Source organism: Siphateles boraxobius, unplaced genomic scaffold (genome assembly GCF_051911475.1).
Source record: "Siphateles boraxobius isolate OS27281-9 unplaced genomic scaffold, OSU_SipBor_1 246, whole genome shotgun sequence".
Lineage (NCBI taxonomy): Eukaryota > Metazoa > Chordata > Actinopteri > Cypriniformes > Leuciscidae > Siphateles > Siphateles boraxobius.
In genome coordinates, this window is record NW_027508862.1 from 295001 (window position 1) to 317500 (window position 22500).

At 35.7% G+C, this 22500-nt stretch overlaps 2 protein-coding genes across 2 annotated transcripts in view; one reads left to right on the forward strand and one right to left on the reverse strand.

Moving 5' to 3' along the window:
* Window positions 1-1106: 1106 nt before the first annotated feature.
* On the reverse strand, window positions 1107-7282 carry LOC143749419 (inactive phospholipid phosphatase 7-like). Its single transcript, XM_077241908.1, has 3 exons — window positions 7252-7282; window positions 6452-6942; window positions 1107-5149 (listed from the first exon to the last, which is right to left on the reverse strand). The coding sequence occupies exons 2-3, from the start codon at window positions 6897-6899 to the stop codon at window positions 4791-4793; spliced, it is 807 nt and encodes a 268-aa protein (XP_077098023.1). The 5' UTR covers window positions 6900-6942; window positions 7252-7282; the 3' UTR covers window positions 1107-4790.
* Window positions 7283-19988: 12706 nt separating this feature from the next.
* Window positions 19989-22500, forward strand: part of LOC143749420 (protein FAM78A-like) — an 18514-nt gene continuing 16002 nt past the window's right edge. Inside the window, exon 1 of the mRNA XM_077241909.1 lies at window positions 19989-21012. Within this exon, the coding sequence (XP_077098024.1) occupies window positions 20720-21012 (293 nt within the window). The 5' untranslated portion in view covers window positions 19989-20719. The remainder of the gene's footprint in view (window positions 21013-22500) is intronic.

Genomic DNA, 22500 nt, shown 5'->3' on the forward strand with positions numbered 1-22500 from the left:
CACGCGCTCGCGACACTGACGGCAGGAGAGATAAGCGCGCCCACGAGAGCTGCAGAAGCGCGTGCGCGGCGCTGACATACCAAAAACACAAATATATTATATAATATTAGATTATGCTGAAAAGTGGTGAAACACTCATGAAGTATCTGGACACTGAAATAATATTATACATCTAAAATTATAGTTTCTTATGTATAGCCTATGTTTATATATAAACTATAATTTTAGATTTATAATATTATTTCAGTTCCCAGATACTTCATTCATACATCCGTATTTGTTTGTGTTTATTGAATTTTTGGTGTTTATATAATTAGTTATTTGATTACTGTTAAATTAAATAATGTATTATGTTGTTTAATAATGATACATTTTTTAATGGTATTATATAGTATGTGTTATTTAATTAATCTAATAGAATCGTATGCCTAAATAACTAATATATTTAAGCTAAATCAACTATTTCATTAACTAATTTTAACTTTATTTATTTATATTTTCTACTCACTATATTAATGTACTGTTAAATGTTTTTGTTTAATTTTTAGTTTTGTATATTTGAGTTAATACAATTGTATTTATTTATATTAATCAAAAGTTGTATTTATATTAATCTAATTAATATTATTCATATTATATTAGTTTAATCAAATTCTTAATTAATTAATAATTTCTTTACATTTTATTATTTACAGTTTTTCTAGACCTTTCCCTGGACTCCAGTTTGGAAATCCCAGATTTAAAGGGACAGTTCACCCAATAATGAAGATTCTGTCATCGTTAATTCTCCCTCAAGTTTCTTCGTTCTGTTGAACACAAAAGCAGAGATTTAGAGGAATGATGTTAATCGAGCGGTTCTGATCCCAGTCACCAACATCCTCTAAACATCTTCTTTTGTGTTCAACACAATGACGACAGAATTTTCATTTTTGTGTGAACTGTCCCTTTAAATCCCACTTGAACAGTCTGAATGCCTCTGCGTTATAAAGCAACATGTCGAGTGTGATGATGTTAATGTGATTCTCTTGAGGAGAACGGCTTTATACATCCAGAACTGATCAAACGCTGAGGATTCATGAATCAGAACAACATGAACAAAGACTGGCTCATGAAAGAGTCATTTATTTATAGTTAAAGTACAAATATGTACAGTACAGAACTAATCAAAGGCAGCGGAGCCCTTGAATATTGCTTGTGTCGTTACAGTACTTTAATTAATATTCCAGAAAATACTGATTCAAAACATTCATGCATGCTTGAAACAGATCCTGATCAAATTCATCAGCATGTTCATATTACATATAAAATAACCATTAAATGCATGAGAAAAATTACAACAACAACAACAACAACAAATGTGTCTTTTGACTTTGGATGCTCTTCTTTTCTTTCATGCTGTGAAAGTGAAAATAAAAAATAAATTTGAAATAAAATTGTAAATACTATAGACATTAAAAAAATACTATAAATGACAAAACACAACAAAATTACAAAACACAAATTCTAAATGAAAACAGAATATACAACAAAAATACATCTGAAATAAAAAAATAATAAAAACTATATACACATTTAAAAAAACTACTAAAAATGACAAATGAACAACAAAATGACTAAAGCTTTAACTAAAATGAAAATAAAAGGAGAAAATACACAAATAAAAACACACACACACGTTTATAGACTATATAGACCTTTTTAAAAAGCTACTAAGAAAAAACAAGAAAATTATTAAATTAACTAAAATTAAAAATTAAAGATAAATCTCAAAATTAAAAAATAAATAAAAAACGTTAATTATTTTTAAAAAAACTACTAAAATGAGAAAAACAAGAACGTAATGAAAATACAAGCAGAATACATCTAAACCTGAAATAAAAATTAATACAAGCTATTACAGTACTTTACTTTATCGATTCGCAACATTCGTGCATGCGTGAATCTGATTCCTCAGCATGTTATAAATAATGCATGAGAAATTACACTAAAAAATGTGTCTTTTGACCAAATTATGTTTTTTTTCTTTTCTTTCACAACGCTGTGGATGTTTGTAACAGAAGAGCAAACCTCAGACAGACAGAAGACACACACACACACACACACACACACTTTTACTCTTCGTTTCCGAGCAACTTCCTCCGAGAGAGACTCGGTTCTGCAGTTCAAGAAGTGAAAATGAGTGTGAGATCCAGTGGAGATCAGCATCAGTCCTCGTACCACACACACACACGCACACACACACACACACACACACTTTTACTCTTCGTTTCCGAGCAACTTCCTCCGAGAGAGACTCGGTTCTGCAGTTCAAGAAGTGAAAATGAGTGTGAGATCCAGTGGAGATCAGCATTAGTCCTCGTGCCACACACACACGCGCACGCGCACGCACACACACACACACGCACACGCACATACACACACGAACGCGCACGCGCACACGCGCACGCGCACACGCACGCGCACGCACACACACGCACACACACACACGCACGCGCACACGCACACACGCACACACACTATAGCCGGAACAGTAGAGCGCTGGCGCTTGCAACGCAATGGTCACGGGTTCGGTTCCCAGGGAAAGCAAGAACTGATGAGAATGTAAATGTTGAGCTTGGAATGCGATGTGATTCTCTTCACTGTGAACTCGAGGAGAAACACTTTATACATCCACTAAAAGTCACCAAAACTGATTCAACATTTGGATAAAAGCGTCTGGCAAACGCATGAATGTGACCCTGGACCCCAAAACCAGTCACATGGGTCAGTTTTTTGAAACAGATATATATATACAGGTCCTTCTCAAAAAATTAGCATATTGTGATAAAGTTCATTATTTTCCATAATGTAATGATAGAAATTAAACTTTCATATATTTTAGATTCATTGCACACCAAATGAAATATTTCAGGTCTTTTATTGTTTTAATACTGATGATTTTGGCATACAGTTCATGAAAACCCAAAATTCCTGTCTCAAAAAATTAGCATATCATGAAAAGGGTCTCTAAACGAACTATTAACCTAATCATCTGAATCAACTAATTAACTCTAAACACCTGCAAAAGATTCCTGAGGCTTTTAAAAACTCCCAGCCTGTTTCATTACTCAAAACCGCAATCATGGGTAAGACTGCCGACCTGACTGCTGTCCAGAAGGCCATCATTGACACCCTCAAGCAAGAGGGTAAGACACAGAAAGACACAGAAAGAAATTTCTGAACAAATAGGCTGTTCCCAGAGTGCTGTATCAAGGCACCTCAGTGGGAAGTCTGTGGGAAGGAAAAAGTGTGGCAAAAAACGCTGCACAACGAGAAGAGGTGACCGGACCCTGAGGAAGATTGTGGAGAAGGACCGATTCCAGACCTTGGGGACCTGTGGAAGCAGTGGACTGAGTCTGGAGTAGAAACATCCAGAGCCACCGTGCACAGGCGTGTGCAGGAAATGGGATACAGGTGCCGCATTCCCCAGGTCAAGCCACTTTTGAACCAGAAACAGCGGCAGAAGCACCTGACCTGGGCTACAGAGAAGCAGCACTGGACTGTTGCTCAGTGGTCCAAAGTACTTTTTGCGGATGAAAGCAAATTTTGCATGTCATTCGGAAATCAAGGTGCCAGAGTCTGGAGGAAGACTGGGGAGAAGGAAATGCCTGAAGTCCAGTGTCAAGTACCCACAGTCAGTGATGGTCTGGGGTGCCATGTCAGCTGCTGGTGTTGGTCCACTGTGTTTTATCAAGGGCAGGGTCAATGCAGCTAGCTATCAGGAGATTTTGGAGCACTTCATGCTTCCATCTGCTGGAAAGCTTTATGGAGATGAAGATTTCAGTTTTCAGCACCTGCTCACAGTGCCAAAACCACTGGTAAATGGTTTACTGACCATGGTATTACTGTGCTCAATTGGCCTGCTAACTCTCCTGACCTGAACCCCATAGAGAATCTGTGGGATATTGTGAAGAGAAAGTTGAGAGACGCAAGACCCAACACTCTGGATGAGCTTAAGGCCGCTATCGAAGCATCCTGGTTCTCCATAACACCTCAGCAGTGCCACAGGCCGATTGCCTCCATGCCACGCCGCATTGAAGCAGTCATTTCTGCAAAAGGATTCCCGACCAAGTATTGACTCTTGAGTGCATAACTGAACATAATTATTTGAAGGCTGACTTTTTTTTTTTATTAAAAACACTTCTTTTATTGGTCGGATGAAATATGCTAATTTTTTGAGACAGGAATTTTGGGTTTTCATGAGCTGTATGCCAAAATCATCAGTATTAAAACAATAAAAGACCTGAAATATTTCAGTTGGTGTGCAATGAATCTATAATATATGAAAGTTTAATTTTTATCATTACATTATGGAAAATAATGAACTTCATCACAATATGCTAATTTTTTGAGAAGGACCTGTATATTGTATATATCATCTGGAAGCTGCATAAATAAGCGTTCCTTTGATGTATGGTGTGTTGGGATAACACAATATTTGGCCGAGATTCAACTATTTAAAAAATCTGGAATCTGAGGGTGCAAAACAATCCAAACATTGAGAAAATCGCTGTTAAAGTTGTGCATTCGCGATTGTGCTGCAATATCTGTTTTATATATTTATGTAAGGAAATTTACTAAATATCTTCATGGAACATGATCTTTACTTAATATCCTTATGATTTTCGGTATTAAAGGAAAATGGATAATTTTGACCCATATAATGTATTGTTGGGTATTGCCACCAACACACCCTTGCGACCCGTGACTGGTTCTGCGGTGCAGGGTCACACACACGCAGAAGCGTCCAGCTATCGGGCCGAGCTCCAGCTGAAGGTCCCGATGGACAGCAGCGTCTGACAGGCGCCGGACGAGACCCACACCGCCTCCATCAGCCCGGAGTGCAGGAAGCCCAGAGCGAAGCCGCACCACACGTCACTCAGGTGGTTCTGGCCCAGCAGGACCCGGGACAGGCCCGCCAGCCCGGCCCACAGCACCAGCAGGACCCGCAGCGGCACGGCCAGGTCCAGGTGCGACAGCAGGAACCGGGACACCAGCGCCGCTCGGCTCGCCTGACCCGCCGGGAACGAGTCGGGCCTCGAGTCCCACGGGCCTTTACGCCGGACCAGCTTCTGCACACCGGCCACGGTCAGCAGGTCCAGGACCAGCGCTGGACGGGGAGACACAAAACACGGCTAAAATTACTGCCGAGTACAGTGAAAATAGAAAATGCAAAAAATAAATCTGACATAAAAATGTAAGATATTTAAGACCACTTTTTTTTTAAAAACTACTAAATTACAAAAACAACAAAATATTATTAAAATTGTAAAAATAAAAAACTATAGACATTTAAAGAATTATAAATTATAAACACACAACAAAATGACTAAAACTTGAACTAATATTAAAGTAAAAACAGAAAATGCAAAAAATAAATCTGAAATAAAAATGCAACTTAAAAAACTACTAGGCAACTAAAACCACAAAATTACTACAATTTTAACTAAAATTTAAATAAAACAGAATCTGAAATGAAAACAATAGACATTTAAAGAAGTACTAATTATAAAAACATAAAAAATTACTAAAACTTTAACAAGTGAAAATAAAAGTAGAAAAAGCAACACAAAAGCTAAATCTGAAAAAACTACTAAAAATGACAAAAATAAAAAATTTACTTCAATTACAAAATTACAAAAATTAACAAAAATTCTAAATGAAAACAGAAAATACAAAAAAAAATAAAAAATCTGAAATAAAAAATAAAAACATTATAGACATTAAACGACTAAAAATGACAAAACACAACAAAATTACTAAAACTTTACTAATTACAAATGAAAAACAGCTAAATCTGAAAAAAATGATAAATTAACTTTTTTTTAAAACTACAAAAAATTACACAAACAACAACATTTTTAAAACTTTACAATGAAAATAAAAAATTCTGAAATGAATAAACTATATAGACATTAAAAAACTACTAAAAAAACACTTTACACAAATTAACAATGTACAAAATTTCTAATAAAATAAAACATTAAAACTTAATCTGAATAATAATAATAATAAGTATATATATGATAGACATTTAAAAAAAACCTACTAAAATTTAACTAAATCTGAAATTAATAAAAAAAACTAAAGACATTTTAAAAAACAACTAAAAATGAAATAAAAAACACATTACTGGGAAAAAATTATAGACTTTTTAAAAGAGAAAACAAAACCTATTAAAAATGACAATAACAACAAAATTACTACAACTTTAAAACGAGATTAAAAACTAAATCTGAAAAAAACTAAAAAATATATATATATACACTAGAAAAAAACAATAAAAAATGACAAAAACAACAAAATGACTAAACCTTTAAAATGAGAATAAACCCTAAATCTGAAATGAATAACCCATCCAGACACTGTGGTTGGGTAAGCCGTGGCCGATAGATAGGGGAGTGTGCAGCACCGATGAGCAGGTTGATGAGCAGCTCCTGTCCCGCCGGCGTGTGGCTCTGGCTCAGACACACCAGCGTCCCGCAGACCCATGTGACCCCGTGACCCGTCAGAGCCAGCAGGGTGACCCCCGAGCGCACGCTGGACCACGGCGACCCGGCCTGGACACACACGCTCAGGCGCTTGGACAGGCAGATGTCGACCGCTAGCAGCGAGCTCACGGCGATTCCTCTGAACGACGGGTTGAGGAGCATACAGTCCTCATCCGGCGGCTCCGCGGGCGTGTGTGTGTGTGTGTTCTCGCTCGCCTGGTTCTGCTGGCTCCTGGACGGGCCGGATCTTCTCCACGCTTTGCTGTGGTTCCGCGGAGGCGAGTTCAGGGACAGAAACTCGGGTCGACCCAGAACGCTAGTGCTAATGCCGCGATCTTTAGCTCTGGAGCGGCTCGGGTGCGAACGCATGGCGCGGTTTATTCCACAAGCTAATGAGCTTCAGATGTGGATCCTGGAAAATATGTTTAGACATGCATGAGTGTGTAAATCAGGAAAGAGAATTACTGAACACTAACAAAACTATCACGATTATTTTGTCATTTAGGCTTATAAATGGATAGTTGACAAATAGGGATGAGCTTTTTTTTTCAGCATTAACATTTTAGGTGACCAGTTACAGCATTAGATAATTCTTTACAGTATTTGTCACAGTTTTGATTTCATTATAACTGGCCTTGCGATATGAAAATGATTTGATATCATATAATGAATCAGTGTTTTAAATGAAATGGTTGAGTGAATGTTTCAATGACTCACTCACAGTCACTTGTCGCCTCCTACTGGTGTAACACAAACCTGCAGAAGAGGCACTGAAAATAACAAACTTTTTATTTTTAGAATTGTGAATTATTAGTATGCCATAATTTAAATTTTTATACATGTTTCATACATGTATCTTTGAGATCATTACACACATTGTTTTTGTTTGAATTTATTTTATTTTATAAAGATTATTGACATGTTTTACAAGAAAATAGCATTTCAGGGTTTCTACTAAAAATGTCACTTTTCTTATCTGTCTTGTAATTATTTGTGACTGTTTAACCTAACCCTAACCTAACCTTTCAGCATTTTTACCATTTTAAACATACATAACCACATTTTGGGAACAAATTGTAGAGTAAGTAGGAACACACACAAACACAACCTCAGTCCTATATAGAGCATTAATGCTTATGGCTGAACTTTGCTGTCCAAATTCTGAAAATGTCAGAGAAAAAATGAACGTCCTTCATAAAAACAATAAACGAGAACAATTACTACAAGCAACCATCTCGTTTGAATAGTCGTAAAGCACATCAGCTGGCCTACCTCAGATCAGGTCTATTATGATCCCGCTCACATTGGCATTAATCCACACGCACAGAAACGTCATTAGACACCTTGGTTTTGGAAAACATCTTTAAATAACATAATAAACATATCGGGGGTGTATGTAAGCGGTGCTTTAACATCCATCACGGTGCGCCTCACAGCAAAACCACAAATACTACTATGGTGAAGGTGTGTTTTTAATCATTATTAATTAGCCACGCCCTCTAACCATGCTGATTGGCTGCAAGGCAGACAGCTGACGAATGAACGTTCGCCTGATGAATATAAGTTCCGTCACGTGACTAAACGCTGCCGTGGTTTAATGCATATGCATGAACTCTGTCTTCACCGTAATAGGAATCACAAATCGCACACAGCATCTTGTTCTGAGGTTGGCGTTCTCCAAGGTGCTTAAACGGGGACCATCGATCGTTCGTTTTTATTATCTTTTACACACGAATCGCTTGATATTTAAAATATGTGTTTTTCCAGGTCATTGCGCTACTTCCATCTGAAGCATTTTACTCGTTTGTATGCTTTCAGAGTGTCTGAAATCCCTTTAGAATATACAAATAGACCAAATTTAGCTCATCAAACTTCACGAGCGTTTTTCGTCTGTTTTGACTAATTGTATCTTTCAAATTTGATGTGGTCCACCTCAAAAGAAAATATGAAAAAAGTTAGAAAAATCATATTTTTAAAATTAAAGTTGCAATGCAATTCTTTATTTGATAAACTTTCTATGTTAGCTTGTTTTTTTCCTCAGACATGGTCCAGTTGCTAATTTTAGCCCAGAATATCCTTTCTGTTATTGTCCACTCTGACAATCACTATACACTCTCAGTGTCTACTCTGTTAGCTCTTCTGATTTAACAAAGTAATTCATTCTTAAAGTGGAACAAGAAGTGTATTTACATTTCTTTGGTAATGTTTTATATTTGTTTCCTATCAAAATCCAGTTCAAACATTAACTGGTTGTATGTGAGAGATAAAAAAATCATCCATCCTTTATTTATACCACTCGTCCACCCTGTTTTTTACTTAGTCCACTCAGTTATTACTTAATCCACCCTGTTATTACTTAGTCCTCCATAATAATAGTAGTCCACTCTATTATTACTTTGTCCACCCTGTTATTACTTAGTCCATTTTGTAATTACTTAGTCCACCCTGTTATTAATTAATAACAGAGTGGACTAAGTAATAACAGAGTGGACTAAGTAATAACAGGGTGGAATAAGTAATAATAGAGTGGACTAAGTAATGACAGGGTGGACTAAGTATTAACAGAGTGGACTAAGTAATAACAGAGTGGACTAAGGTAATTACTTAGTCTTCTCTGTTATTACTTAGTCTTCTCTGTTATTACTTAGTCATCTCTGTTATCACTTAGTCCAGACTGTTATTACTTAGTCCACTCTATTATTACTTAGTCCACCCTGTTATTACTTAGTCCACCCTGTTATTACTTAGTCCACTCCATTATTACTTAGTCCACTCCGTTATTACTTAGTCCACTCTATTATTACTTAGTCCACTCTATTATTACTTAGTCCACTCTGTTATTACTTAGTCCACTCTGTTATTACTTAGTCCTCTCTGTTATTACTTAGTCCTCTCTGTTATTACTTAGTCCTCTCTGTTATTACTTAGTCCAGACTGTTATTACTTAGTTCACTCTGTTATTACTTAGTCCACCCTGTTATTACTTAGTCCACCCTGTTATTACTTAGTCCACTCTGTTATTACTTAGTCCACTCTGTTATTACTTAGTCCACTCCACTCTGTTATTACTTAGTACACACTATTATTACTTAGTCCACTCTATTATTACTTAGTCCACTCTATTATTACTTAGTCCACTCTATTATTACTCAGTCCACTCTTTTGTTACTTAGTCCACCCTGTTATTACTTAGTCCACTCTGTTAATACTTAGTCCACACTGTAATTACTTAGTCCACTCTGTTGTTACTTAGTCCACTCTGTTATTACTTAGTCCACTCTATTATTACTTAGTACACTCTGTTATTACTTAGTCCACTCTATTATTACTTAGTCCACTCTATTATTACTTAGTCCACTCTGTTGTTACTTAGTCCACCCTGTTATTACTTAGTCCACTCCGTTATTACTTAGTCCACTCTGTTATTACTTGGTCCACTCTATTATTACTTAGTCCACCCTGTTATTACTTAGTCCACTCTATTATTACTTAGTCCACTCTATTATTACTTAGTCCACTCTATTATTACTTAGTCCACTCTGTTGTTACTTAGTCCACCCTGTTATTACTTAGTCCACTCTATTATTACTTAGTCCACTCTGTTATTATTTTGTCCACCCTGTTATTACTTTTTCCACCATGTTATTACTTAGTCCACCCTGTAATTACTTAGTCCATCCTGTTATTACTTAGTCCACTCTGTTATTACTTAGTCCTCTCTGTTATTACTTAGTCCAGACTGTTATTACTTAGTCCACTCTGTTATTACTTAGTCCGCTCTGTTATTACTTAGTCCACACTTTTATTACTTAGTCCACTCTATTATTACTCAGTCCACTCTGTTATTACTTAGTCCTCTCTGTTATTACTTAGTCCACTCTGTTATTACTTAGTCCACTCTGTTATTACTTAGTCTACACTGTTATTACTTAGTCCACTCTATTATTACTTAGTCCACTCTGTTATTACTTAGTCCACACTGTAATTACTTAGTCCACTCTATTATTACTTAGTCCACTCTGTTATTACTTAGTCCACTCTGTTATTACTTAGTCCACTCTGTTATTACTTAGTCCACTCCACTCTGTTATTACTTAGTACACACTATTATTACTTAGTACACACTATTATTACTTAGTCCACTCTATTATTACTTAGTCCACTCTATTATTACTCAGTCCACTCTTTTGTTACTTAGTCCACCCTGTTATTACTTAGTCCACTCTGTTAATACTTAGTCCACACTGTAATTACTTAGTCCACTCTGTTGTTACTTAGTCCACTCTGTTATTACTTAGTCCACTCTATTATTACTTAGTACACTCTGTTATTACTTAGTCCACTCTATTATTACTTAGTCCACTCTATTATTACTTAGTCCACTCTGTTGTTACTTAGTCCACCCTGTTATTACTTAGTCCACTCCGTTATTACTTAGTCCACTCTGTTATTACTTGGTCCACTCTATTATTACTTAGTCCACCCTGTTATTACTTAGTCCACTCTATTATTACTTAGTCCACTCTATTATTACTTAGTCCACTCTATTATTACTTAGTCCACTCTGTTGTTACTTAGTCCACCCTGTTATTACTTAGTCCACTCTATTATTACTTAGTCCACTCTGTTATTATTTTGTCCACCCTGTTATTACTTTTTCCACCATGTTATTACTTAGTCCACCCTGTAATTACTTAGTCCATCCTGTTATTACTTAGTCCACTCTGTTATTACTTAGTCCTCTCTGTTATTACTTAGTCCAGACTGTTATTACTTAGTCCACTCTGTTATTACTTAGTCCGCTCTGTTATTACTTAGTCCACACTTTTATTACTTAGTCCACTCTATTATTACTCAGTCCACTCTGTTATTACTTAGTCCACTCTGTTATTACTTAGTCTACACTGTTATTACTTAGTCCACTCTATTATTACTTAGTCCACTCTGTTATTACTTAGTCCACACTGTAATTACTTAGTCCACTCTATTATTACTTAGTCCACTCTGTTATTACTTAGTCCACTCTATTATTACTTAGTCCACTCTGTTATTACTTAGTCCACTCTATTATTACTTAGTCCACTCTGTTATTACTTAGTCCACTCTTTTGTTACTTAGTCCACCCTGTTATTACTTAGTCCACTCTGTTAATAATTAGTCCACTCTGTTATTACTTAGTCCTCTCTGTTATTACTTAGTCCAGACTGTTATTACTTAGTCCACTCTGTTATTACTTAGTCCGCTCTGTTATTACTTAGTCCACACTTTTATTACTTAGTCCACTCTATTATTACTCAGTCCACTCTGTTATTACTTAGTCCTCTTTGTTATTACTTAGTCCACTCTGTTATTACTTAGTCCACTCTGTTATTACTTAGTCTACACTGTTATTACTTAGTCCACTCTATTATTACTTAGTCCACTCTGTTATTACTTAGTCCACACTGTAATTACTTAGTCCACTCTATTATTACTTAGTCCACTCTGTTATTACTTAGTCCACTCTATTATTATTTAGTCCACTCTGTTATTACTTAGTCCACTCTATTATTACTTAGTCCACTCTATTATTACTTAGTCCACTCTTTTGTTACTTAGTCCACCCTGTTATTACTTAGTCCACTCTGTTAATACTTAGTCCACACTGTAATTACTTAGTCCACTCTGTTGTTACTTAGTCCACTCTGTTATTACTTAGTCCACTCTATTATTACTTAGTACACTCTGTTATTACTTAGTCCACTCTATTATTACTTAGTCCACTCTATTATTACTTAGTCCACTCTGTTGTTACTTAGTCCACCCTGTTATTACTTAGTCCACTCCGTTATTACTTAGTCCACTCTGTTATTACTTGGTCCACTCTATTATTACTTAGTCCACCCTGTTATTACTTAGTCCACCCTGTTATTACTTAGTCCACTCTATTATTACTTAGTCCACTCTATTATTACTTAGTCCACTCTATTATTACTTAGTCCACTCTATTATTACTTAGTCCACTCTGTTGTTACTTAGTCCACCCTGTTATTACTTAGTCCACTCTATTATTACTTAGTCCACTCTGTTATTATTTTGTCCACCCTGTTATTACTTTTTCCACCATGTTATTACTTAGTCCACCCTGTAATTACTTAGTCCATCCTGTTATTACTTAGTCCACTCTGTTATTACTTAGTCCTCTCTGTTATTACTTAGTCCAGACTGTTATTAGTTAGTCCACTCTGTTATTACTTAGTCCGCTCTGTTATTACTTAGTCCACACTTTTATTACTTAGTCCACTCTATTATTACTCAGTCCACTCTGTTATTACTTAGTCCACTCTGTTATTACTTAGTCTACACTGTTATTACTTAGTCCACTCTATTATTACTTAGTCCACTCTGTTATTACTTAGTCCACACTGTAATTACTTAGTCCACTCTATTATTACTTAGTCCACTCTGTTATTACTTAGTCCACTCTATTATTACTTAGTCCACTCTGTTATTACTTAGTCCACTCTATTATTACTTAGTCCACTCTATTATTACTTAGTCCACTCTTTTGTTACTTAGTCCACCCTGTTATTACTTAGTCCACTCTGTTAATACTTAGTCCACTCTGTTGTTACTTAGTCCACTCTGTTATTACTTAGTCCACTCTATTATTACTTAGTACACTCTGTTAATACTTAGTCCACACTGTAATTACTTAGTCCACTCTGTTGTTACTTAGTCCACTCTGTTATTACTTAGTCCACTCTATTATTACTTAGTACACTCTGTTATTACTTAGTCCACTCTATTATTACTTAGTCCACTCTATTATTACTTAGTCCACTCTGTTGTTACTTAGTCCACCCTGTTATTACTTAGTCCACTCCGTTATTACTTAGTCCACTCTGTTATTACTTGGTCCACTCTATTATTACTTAGTCCACCCTGTTATTACTTAGTCCACCCTGTTATTACTTAGTCCACTCTATTATTACTTAGTCCACTCTATTATTACTTAGTCCACTCCGTTATTACTTAGTCCACTCTGTTATTACTTGGTCCACTCTATTATTACTTAGTCCACCCTGTTATTACTTAGTCCACCCTGTTATTACTTAGTCCACTCTATTATTACTTAGTCCACTCTATTATTACTTAGTCCACTCTATTATTACTTAGTCCACTCTGTTGTTACTTAGTCCACCCTGTTATTACTTAGTCCACCCTGTTATTACTTAGTCCACTCTATTATTACTTAGTCCACTCTATTATTACTTAGTCCACCCTGTTATTACTTAGTCCACCCTGTTATTACTTAGTCCACTCTATTATTACTTAGTCCACTCTGTTATTACTTAGTCCACACTGTAATTACTTAGTCCACTCTGTTGTTACTTAGTCCACTCTGTTATTACTTAGTCCACTCTATTATTACTTAGTACACTCTGTTATTACTTAGTCCACTCTATTATTACTTAGTCCACTCTATTATTACTTAGTCCACTCTATTATTACTTAGTCCACTCTGTTGTTACTTAGTGCACCCTGTTATTACTTAGTCCACTCCGTTATTACTTAGTCCACTCTGTTATTACTTGGTCCACTCTATTATTACTTAGTCCACCCTGTTATTACTTAGTCCACCCTGTTATTACTTAGTCCACTCTATTATTACTTAGTCCTCTCTGTTATTACTTAGTCCACTCCGTTATTACTTAGTCCACTCTGTTATTACTTGGTCCACTCTATTATTACTTAGTCCACCCTGTTATTACTTAGTCCACTCTATTATTACTTAGTCCACCCTGTTATTACTTAGTCCACCCTATTATTACTTAGTCCACTCTGTTATTACTTAGGCCACTCTATTATTACTTAGTCCACTCTATTATTAATTAGTCCACTCTGTTATTACTTAGTCCACACTGTTATTACTTACTCCACTCTGTTATTAATTAGTCCACTCTGTTATTACTTAGTCCACACTGTTATTACTTAGTCCACTTTGTTATTACTTAGTCCACCCTGTTATTACTTAGTCCACCCTGTTATTACTTAGTCCACTCTGTTATTACTTAGTCCACTCTATTAATACTTAGTCCACTCTATTATTACTTAGTCCACTCTGTTAGTACTTAGTCCACCCTGATATTACTTAGTCCACCCTGTTATTGCTTAGTCCACCCTTTTATTACTTAGTCCACCCTGTTATTGCTTAGTCCACTCTATTATTACTTAGTCCACTCTGTTATTACTCAGTCCAGTCCACACTGTTATTACTTAGTCCACTCTGTTATTACTTAGAGTTCTCTGTTATTACTTAGTCCAGACTGTTATTACTTAGTCCACTCTGTTAATACTTAGTCCACACTGTTATTACTTAGTCCAGACTGTTATTACTTACTCCACACTGTTATTACTTAGTCCACTCTGTTATTACTTAGTCCACTCTATTAATACTTAGTCCATTCTATTATTACTTAGTCCACTCTGTTAGTACTTAGTCCACTCTGTTATTACTTAGTCCACCATGTTATTACTTAGTCCACCCTGTTATTACTTAGTTCACTCTGTTATTACTTAGTCCACCCTGTTATTACTTAGTCCACTCTGTTATTACTTAGTCCACTCTATTATTACTTAGTCCACTCTATTATTACTTAGTCCACTCTGTTATTACTTAATCCACCCTGTTATTACTTAGTCCACTCCGTTATTACCTAGTCCACTCTATTATTACTTAGTCCACCCTGTTATTACTTAGTCCACTCCGTTATTACTTAGTCCACTCTGTTATTACTTGGTCCACTCTATTATTACTTAGTCCACTCTGTTATTACTTAGTCCACTCTATTATTACTTAGTCCACTCTATTATTACTTAGTCCACCCTGTTATTACTTAGTCAACCCTGTTATTACTTAGTCCACTCTATTATTACTTAGTCCACTCTATTATTACTTAGGCCACTCTATTATTACTTAGTCCACTCTATTATTACTTAGTCCACCCTGTTATTACTTAGTCCACTCTATTATTACTTAGTCCACTCTATTATTACTTAGTCCACCCTGTTATTACTTAGTCCAGCCTATTATTACTTAGTCCACTCTGTTATTACTTAGTCCACTCTATTATTACTTAGTCCACTCTATTATTACTTAGTCCACTCTGTTATTACTTAGTCCACACTGTTATTACTTACTCCACTCTGTTATTAATTAGTCCACTCTGTTATTACTTAGTCCACACTGTTATTACTTAGTCCACCCTGTTATTACTTAGTCCACCCTGTTATTACTCAGTCCACTCTGTTTTTACTTAGTCCACTCTATTATTACTTAGTCCACTCTGTTATTACTTAGTCCACACTGTTATTACTTAGTCCACTCTATATTACTTAGTCCACCCTGTTATTACTTAGTCCACCCAGTTATTACTTAGTCGACTCTATTATTACTTAGTCCACTCTATTATTACTTAGTCCACCCTGTTATTACTTAGTCCAGTCCGTTATTACTTAGTCCACTCTGTTATTACTTGGTCCACTCTATTATTACTTAGTCCACCCTGTTATTACTTAGTCCACTCTATTATTACTTAGTCCACTCTATTATTACTTAGTCCACCCTGTTATTACTTAGTCCACCCTGTTATTAATTAGTCCACTCTATTATTACTTAGGCCACTCTATTATTACTTAGTCCACCCTGTTATTACTTAGTCCACTCCGTTATTAGTTAGTCCACTCTGTTATTACTTGGTCCACTCTATTATTACTTAGTCCACCCTGTTATTACTTAGTCCACTCTATTATTACTTAGTTCACTCTATTATTACTTAGTCCACCCTGTTATTACTTAGTCCACCCTGTTATTACTTAGTCCACTCTATTATTACTTAGTCCACTCTATTATTACTTAGGCCACTCTATTATTACTTAGTCCACCCTGTTATTACTTAGTCCACTCCGTTATTACTTAGTCCACGCTGTTATTACTTTGGTCCACTCTATTATTACTTAGTCCACCCTGTTATTACTTAGTCCTCCCTGTTATTACTTAGTCCACTCTATTATTACTTAGTCCACTCTATTATTACTTAGTCCACCCTGTTATTACTTAGTCCACTCTGTTATTACTTAGTCCACTCCGTTATTACTTAGTCCACTCTGTTATTACTTGGTCCACTCTATTATTACTTAGTCCACCCTGTTATTACTTAGTCCACTCTATTATTACTTAGTCCACTCTATTATTACTTAGTCCACCCTGTTATTACTTAGTCCAGCCTATTATTACTTAGTTCATTCTGTGATTACTTAGGCCACTCTATTATTACTTAGTCCACTCTATTATTACTTAGTCCACTCTGTTATTACTTAGTCCACACTGTTATTACTTACTCCACTCTGTTATTAATTAGTCCACTCTGTTATTACTTAGTCCACACTGTTATTACTTAGTCCACCCTGTTACTACTTAGTCCACCCTGTTATTACTCAGTCCACCCTGTTATTACTCAGTCCACTCTGTTGTTACTTAGTCCACTCTATTATTACTTAGTCCACTCTGTTATTACTTAGTCCACTCTGTTATTACTTAGTACACACTGTTATTACTTAGTCCACTCTATATTACTTAGTCCACTCTGTTATTACTTAGTCCACTCTGTTATTAATTAGTCCACTCTGTTATTACTTAGTCCACACTGTTATTAATTAGTCCACTCTGTTATTACTTAGTCCACACTGTTATTAATTAGTCCACTCTGTTATTACTTACTCCACTCTGTTATTAATTAGTCCACTCTGTTATTACTTAGTCCACACTGTTATTACTTAGTCCACCCTGTTATTACTTAGTCCACCCTGTTATTACTCAGTCCACCCTGTTATTACTCAGTCCACTCTGTTGTTACTTAGTCCACTCTATTATTACTTAGTCCACTCTGTTATTACTTAGTCCACTCTATTATTACTTAGTACACACTGTTATTACTTAGTCCACTCTATATTACTTAGTCCACCCTGTTATTACTTAGTCCACTCTGTTATTACTTAGTCCACTCTGTTATTACTTAGTCCACTCTGTTATTACTTAGTCCACTCTGTTATTACTTAGTCCACCCTGTTATTACTTAGTCCACTCTATTATTACTTAGTCCACTCTGTTATTACTTAGTCCACTCTGTTATTACTTAGTCCACTCTGTTATTACTTAGTACACACTGTTATTACTTAGTCCACTCTGTTATTACTTAGTCCACTCTGTTATTACTTAGTACACACTGTTATTACTTAGTCCACTCTATATTACTTAGTCCACTCTGTTATTACTTAGTCCACTCTGTTATTAATTAGTCCACTCTGTTATTACTTACTCCACTCTATATTACTTAGTCCACTCTGTTATTACTTAGTCCACTCTGTTATTAATTAGTCCACTCTGTTATTACTTAGTCCACTCTATATTACTTAGTCCACTCTATTATTACTTAGTCCACTCTGTTATTACTTAGTCCACTCTGTTATTACTTAGTACACACTGTTATTATTTAGTCCACTCTATATTACTTAGTCCACTCTGTTATTACTTAGTCCACTCTGTTATTAATTAGTCCACTCTGTTATTACTTAGTCCACACTGTTATTAATTAGTCCACTCTGTTATTACTTACTCCACTCTGTTATTAATTAGTCCACTCTGTTATTACTTAGTCCACTCTGTTATTACTTAGTCCACTCTTTTATTAATTAGTCCACTCTGTTATTACTTAGTCCACTCTATATTACTTAGTCCACTCTGTTATTACTTAGTCCACTCTGTTATTAATTAGTCCACTCTGTTATTACTTAGTCCACTCTATATTACTTAGTCCACTCTATTATTACTTAGTCCACTCTGTTATTACTTAGTCCACTCTGTTATTACTTAGTACACACTGTTATTACTTAGTCCACTCTATATTACTTAGTCCACTCTGTTATTACTTAGTCAACTCTGTTATTAATTAGTCCACTCTGTTATTACTTAGTCCACACTGTTATTAATTAGTCCACTCTGTTATTACTTACTCCACTCTGTTATTAATTAGTCCACTCTGTTATTACTTAGTCCACACTGTTATTACTTAGTCCACCCTGTTATTACTTAGTCCACCCTGTTATTACTCAGTCCACCCTGTTATTACTCAGTCCACTCTGTTGTTACTTAGTCCACTCTATTATTACTTAGTCCACTCTGTTATTACTTAGTCCACTCTGTTATTACTTAGTACACACTGTTATTACTTAGTCCACTCTATTATTACTTAGTCCACTCTATTATTACTTAGTCCACTCTGTTGTTACTTAGTCCACCCTGTTATTACTTAGTCCACCCTGTTATTACTTAGTCCACCCTGTTATTACTTAGTCCACCCTGTTATTACTTAGTCCACTCTGTTATTACTTAGTCCACCCTGTTATTACTTAGTCCCCTCTATTATTGCTTAGTCCTCTCTGTTATTACTTAGTCCACCCTGTTATTACTTAGTCCACTCTATTATTACTTAGTCCACTCTGTTAATACTTAGTCCACCCTGTTATTACTTAGTCCACCCTGTTATTACTCAGTCCACTCTGTTATTACTCAGTCCACTCTATTATTACTTAGTCCACAGTTATTATTTAATCCGATCTATGATTACTTATTCCACCCTGTTGTTAGTCCACCCTGTTATTACTTAGTCCACCCTCTTAAGCATTTTTTTAACAATAAATTTATACAAATAGCACAAAAAGATAAATACTAACAATTCAAAATGATGCGTTTGTTAGAAAGTAACTACAATTCTTACATATTATATATATTTATTTTTCTGATAATTTATTAACTGATATACTTTTAAAGGGACATGAGTTGTCTAAGAAATGTACACAATGCCCATAAATTAGAATCATAAGTATTTTATACTCTTCATTTGTCCCCAACAGGGTGGAAATTTTTGATCTACCATTTCATTGATTTTGTTTAATAAATGCTTGACCAAGATAATTTAAAAACAATATTTTAAATCACTGTAGCCTTAAACATAATTACATATCATGATTCATTATTGTATATAAAAAATATTATTTTTCTAAATTTTGTGAGGAATGACCCTGATAGACTTTTGGTTTCCTGGAAATGGACAACACAATTAAAATTATTATTTTATTTGTGAAATATCATATACACAAAGCAAAATACATGTCAACTATATTTAATATGGTAGACTGTTTCCACCCATTTAAAGATAGTTTATGGCTTGCTAATCTCGATAAAGAAAAGTCGTAAAGTTGTAAAAAAAAAACTAATGGTGTGTAGCTGTCAAAGATGAATAGATGAAGAGCGCCTCTTTCAACAGAACTACACACCCCATGATGCGCGCGTCGCGGAGCGGAAGTGACGACACAGGCGCTCGGAGTCGAGCAGCTGCAGCTGATGGGGTGCCTCTCACAGCGCTGCGGGACGGAGGCTGAGACACAGGGATGAGGATGTGGAGGATGATGGATTATAACCGATGAAGAGGGACGGGGCAACGATGGGCTGTTCAACACAACACGTGTGTTCGTGACAGCCGGACTGATTCATTCATCTCTCATGTTTATTCATTACCGGCAGATGAAGTTCACCTGGATGCTGCGGCGCGCGACACGGATCGTTCACTCATTAGTGCACGAGAAAGTGAGCTTCCTCCAACTGAACCTCAAGGACAAACTCACAGAACATCACGACAATGTGAATATCCAATGCAAAAAAATGACTTTTCCAGCGTCCTTTTTGATACCCAAACACACTATAGCAATTAATAATTGATTTGCCTGCAACATGCCAACAGTAGCCTATCCTGAGCCGATGGGTTTAACCTATTTGTTTTAATCTGAAACCAGTGTTTGTGAGAGTTATGACGCAGAAATGCCCGTTTGGTGATGATTGGAGAAGATTAATATGTGCGAGCTGAGCGGTTCGCCAATGACGGACAGTTGACGAACATTGTTTTTATTTATTTTCTTTTGTTTACTTTTAAATAAGAGGAACGCCGTTCCGTTCCGTCCTGACGCGGCACCGCGACGCGTCGTTTAGAGTTTGAGCGAAGCGTTCTGAGAGCGCGTTATTCTGAGTGGCAGCGCGTATAGTGCGCGTTATTCTGAGTGACAGCGCGTCGTGAGCGTTATTTTGAGGGTTGATGTTCTGCTGGCCGCTCGCGCTGCTTGTGATGGGCTGTATTCAGAGTATCAGATGCAAACCCAAGAGTTTCCGCGACGGCATCATGGTTCTGGAGGTCAACTCGTCCATCGACTCGAACCCCACCAGCATCGACGAGTCCTCCAGCGTGGTGTTGCGTTACCGCACGCCGCACTTCCGCGCGTCAGCCCGGGTCATCGTGCCGCCCGTGGCCGGGAAAGAGAGCTGGACGGTCGGATGGATTCAGGCGTGCAACCACATGGAGTTTTACAACAAATACGGATCGAAAGGGATGTAAGTAAGAAAAAATGCTGTTACAATAGTCCAACTCTATGGTAACACTTTATTTCACATGTCCTTGTTACATACATGTACTTACATAAGTAATAACAGTTAATTATGCGTGCAAAGTTACACTTTATTTCACATGTCCTTGTTACATACAGTATGTTACATGTACTTACCGTAGTAATAACAGTTAATTATGCATGCAATTAAGTAACACTTTATTTTACAGTGTCCTTGTTACTTATGTTACATACTCGCCGTAGTAATAACAGTAAATTATGCATAAGTACATGCAACTAACCCTCAACCAAACCCTAACCCTATAGTAAGTGCATGCAGTTACTTAATATTACTCAGTGCTTAAATATATAATTACACTGTAACAGACACCTTAAAATAAAGTGTAACCCTAATCCTCAACCAAACCCTAATCTTATAGTAAGTACATGTAGTTGATTAATATCACTCAGTACTTAAATATATAATTACACTGTAACAAAGACACCTGAAAATATTGTAACCAACACTATAATGCAAGTGTTTTCAAACTGGGGTCCAGAAACCCACAAGGGCCACTAATGGGGTCCGTGCAAAGTTGAGAGAAAAACAGTAAAAAAGTAAAAAATAAATAATAAAAAACGATTAAACAAAACAAATAAAAAACGAATTAACATACATAACAGAAATCTACAAACTGCAACTAGACTGAAAACAGATTTTATTGTTAGTAAAGTTCATATTTATTTACAGAAACGGCAAGCAACTCGACATTAAGCTTGAAATGTTGATGTAGGATGACTAATAATTATTATTTTATTTACAACTTACTGCTTTAGCTAATATAGTAACACTTCATGAGAGTGTCCTTACACACGTCACATGCGCTTACTATAGTAACACCAGTAAATTATGCATAATTACATGCGATTAATCTGAAAGTACGTGTTTTTAATTGATATTACTCAGTACGTAATTGTACAATTACAATGTAACATAACTGTAATTACCAGCAGCTCCACACCATAATTACACATTAATTACATGCAGTTTATTAGCAGTAATGCGATTTGTTTTTTTAGTTCTTTTTAGGGTTAGATGTAATTATGCTTAATTTACTGTTATTACTATGGTAATCACATGTAACATATGTAACAAGAACACTGTAAAATAAAGAGTTACCATTTATTGTTATTAATATAGTAACTAACAAGGTGTGTAACAAGGACACTAAAGTAATGGGTTACACTTTTTGTTACAGTGTAATTAAACATTTAATTACTAAGTGATAATAATTAACTACATGTATTTACTATAGGGTTTGTTTTAGGATGTAATTATGCATAATTTATTGTTACTACTGAAGTAATAAGGACACTGTAAAATAGAGTTATGATTTGCACGTGCTCTTTATATATTTATTATCAGTGATCAAACGTCTGTCTATAATAACATGTGAGTGAAACACATTAACTGTGAAAGTGTCGTTTGTAAAGC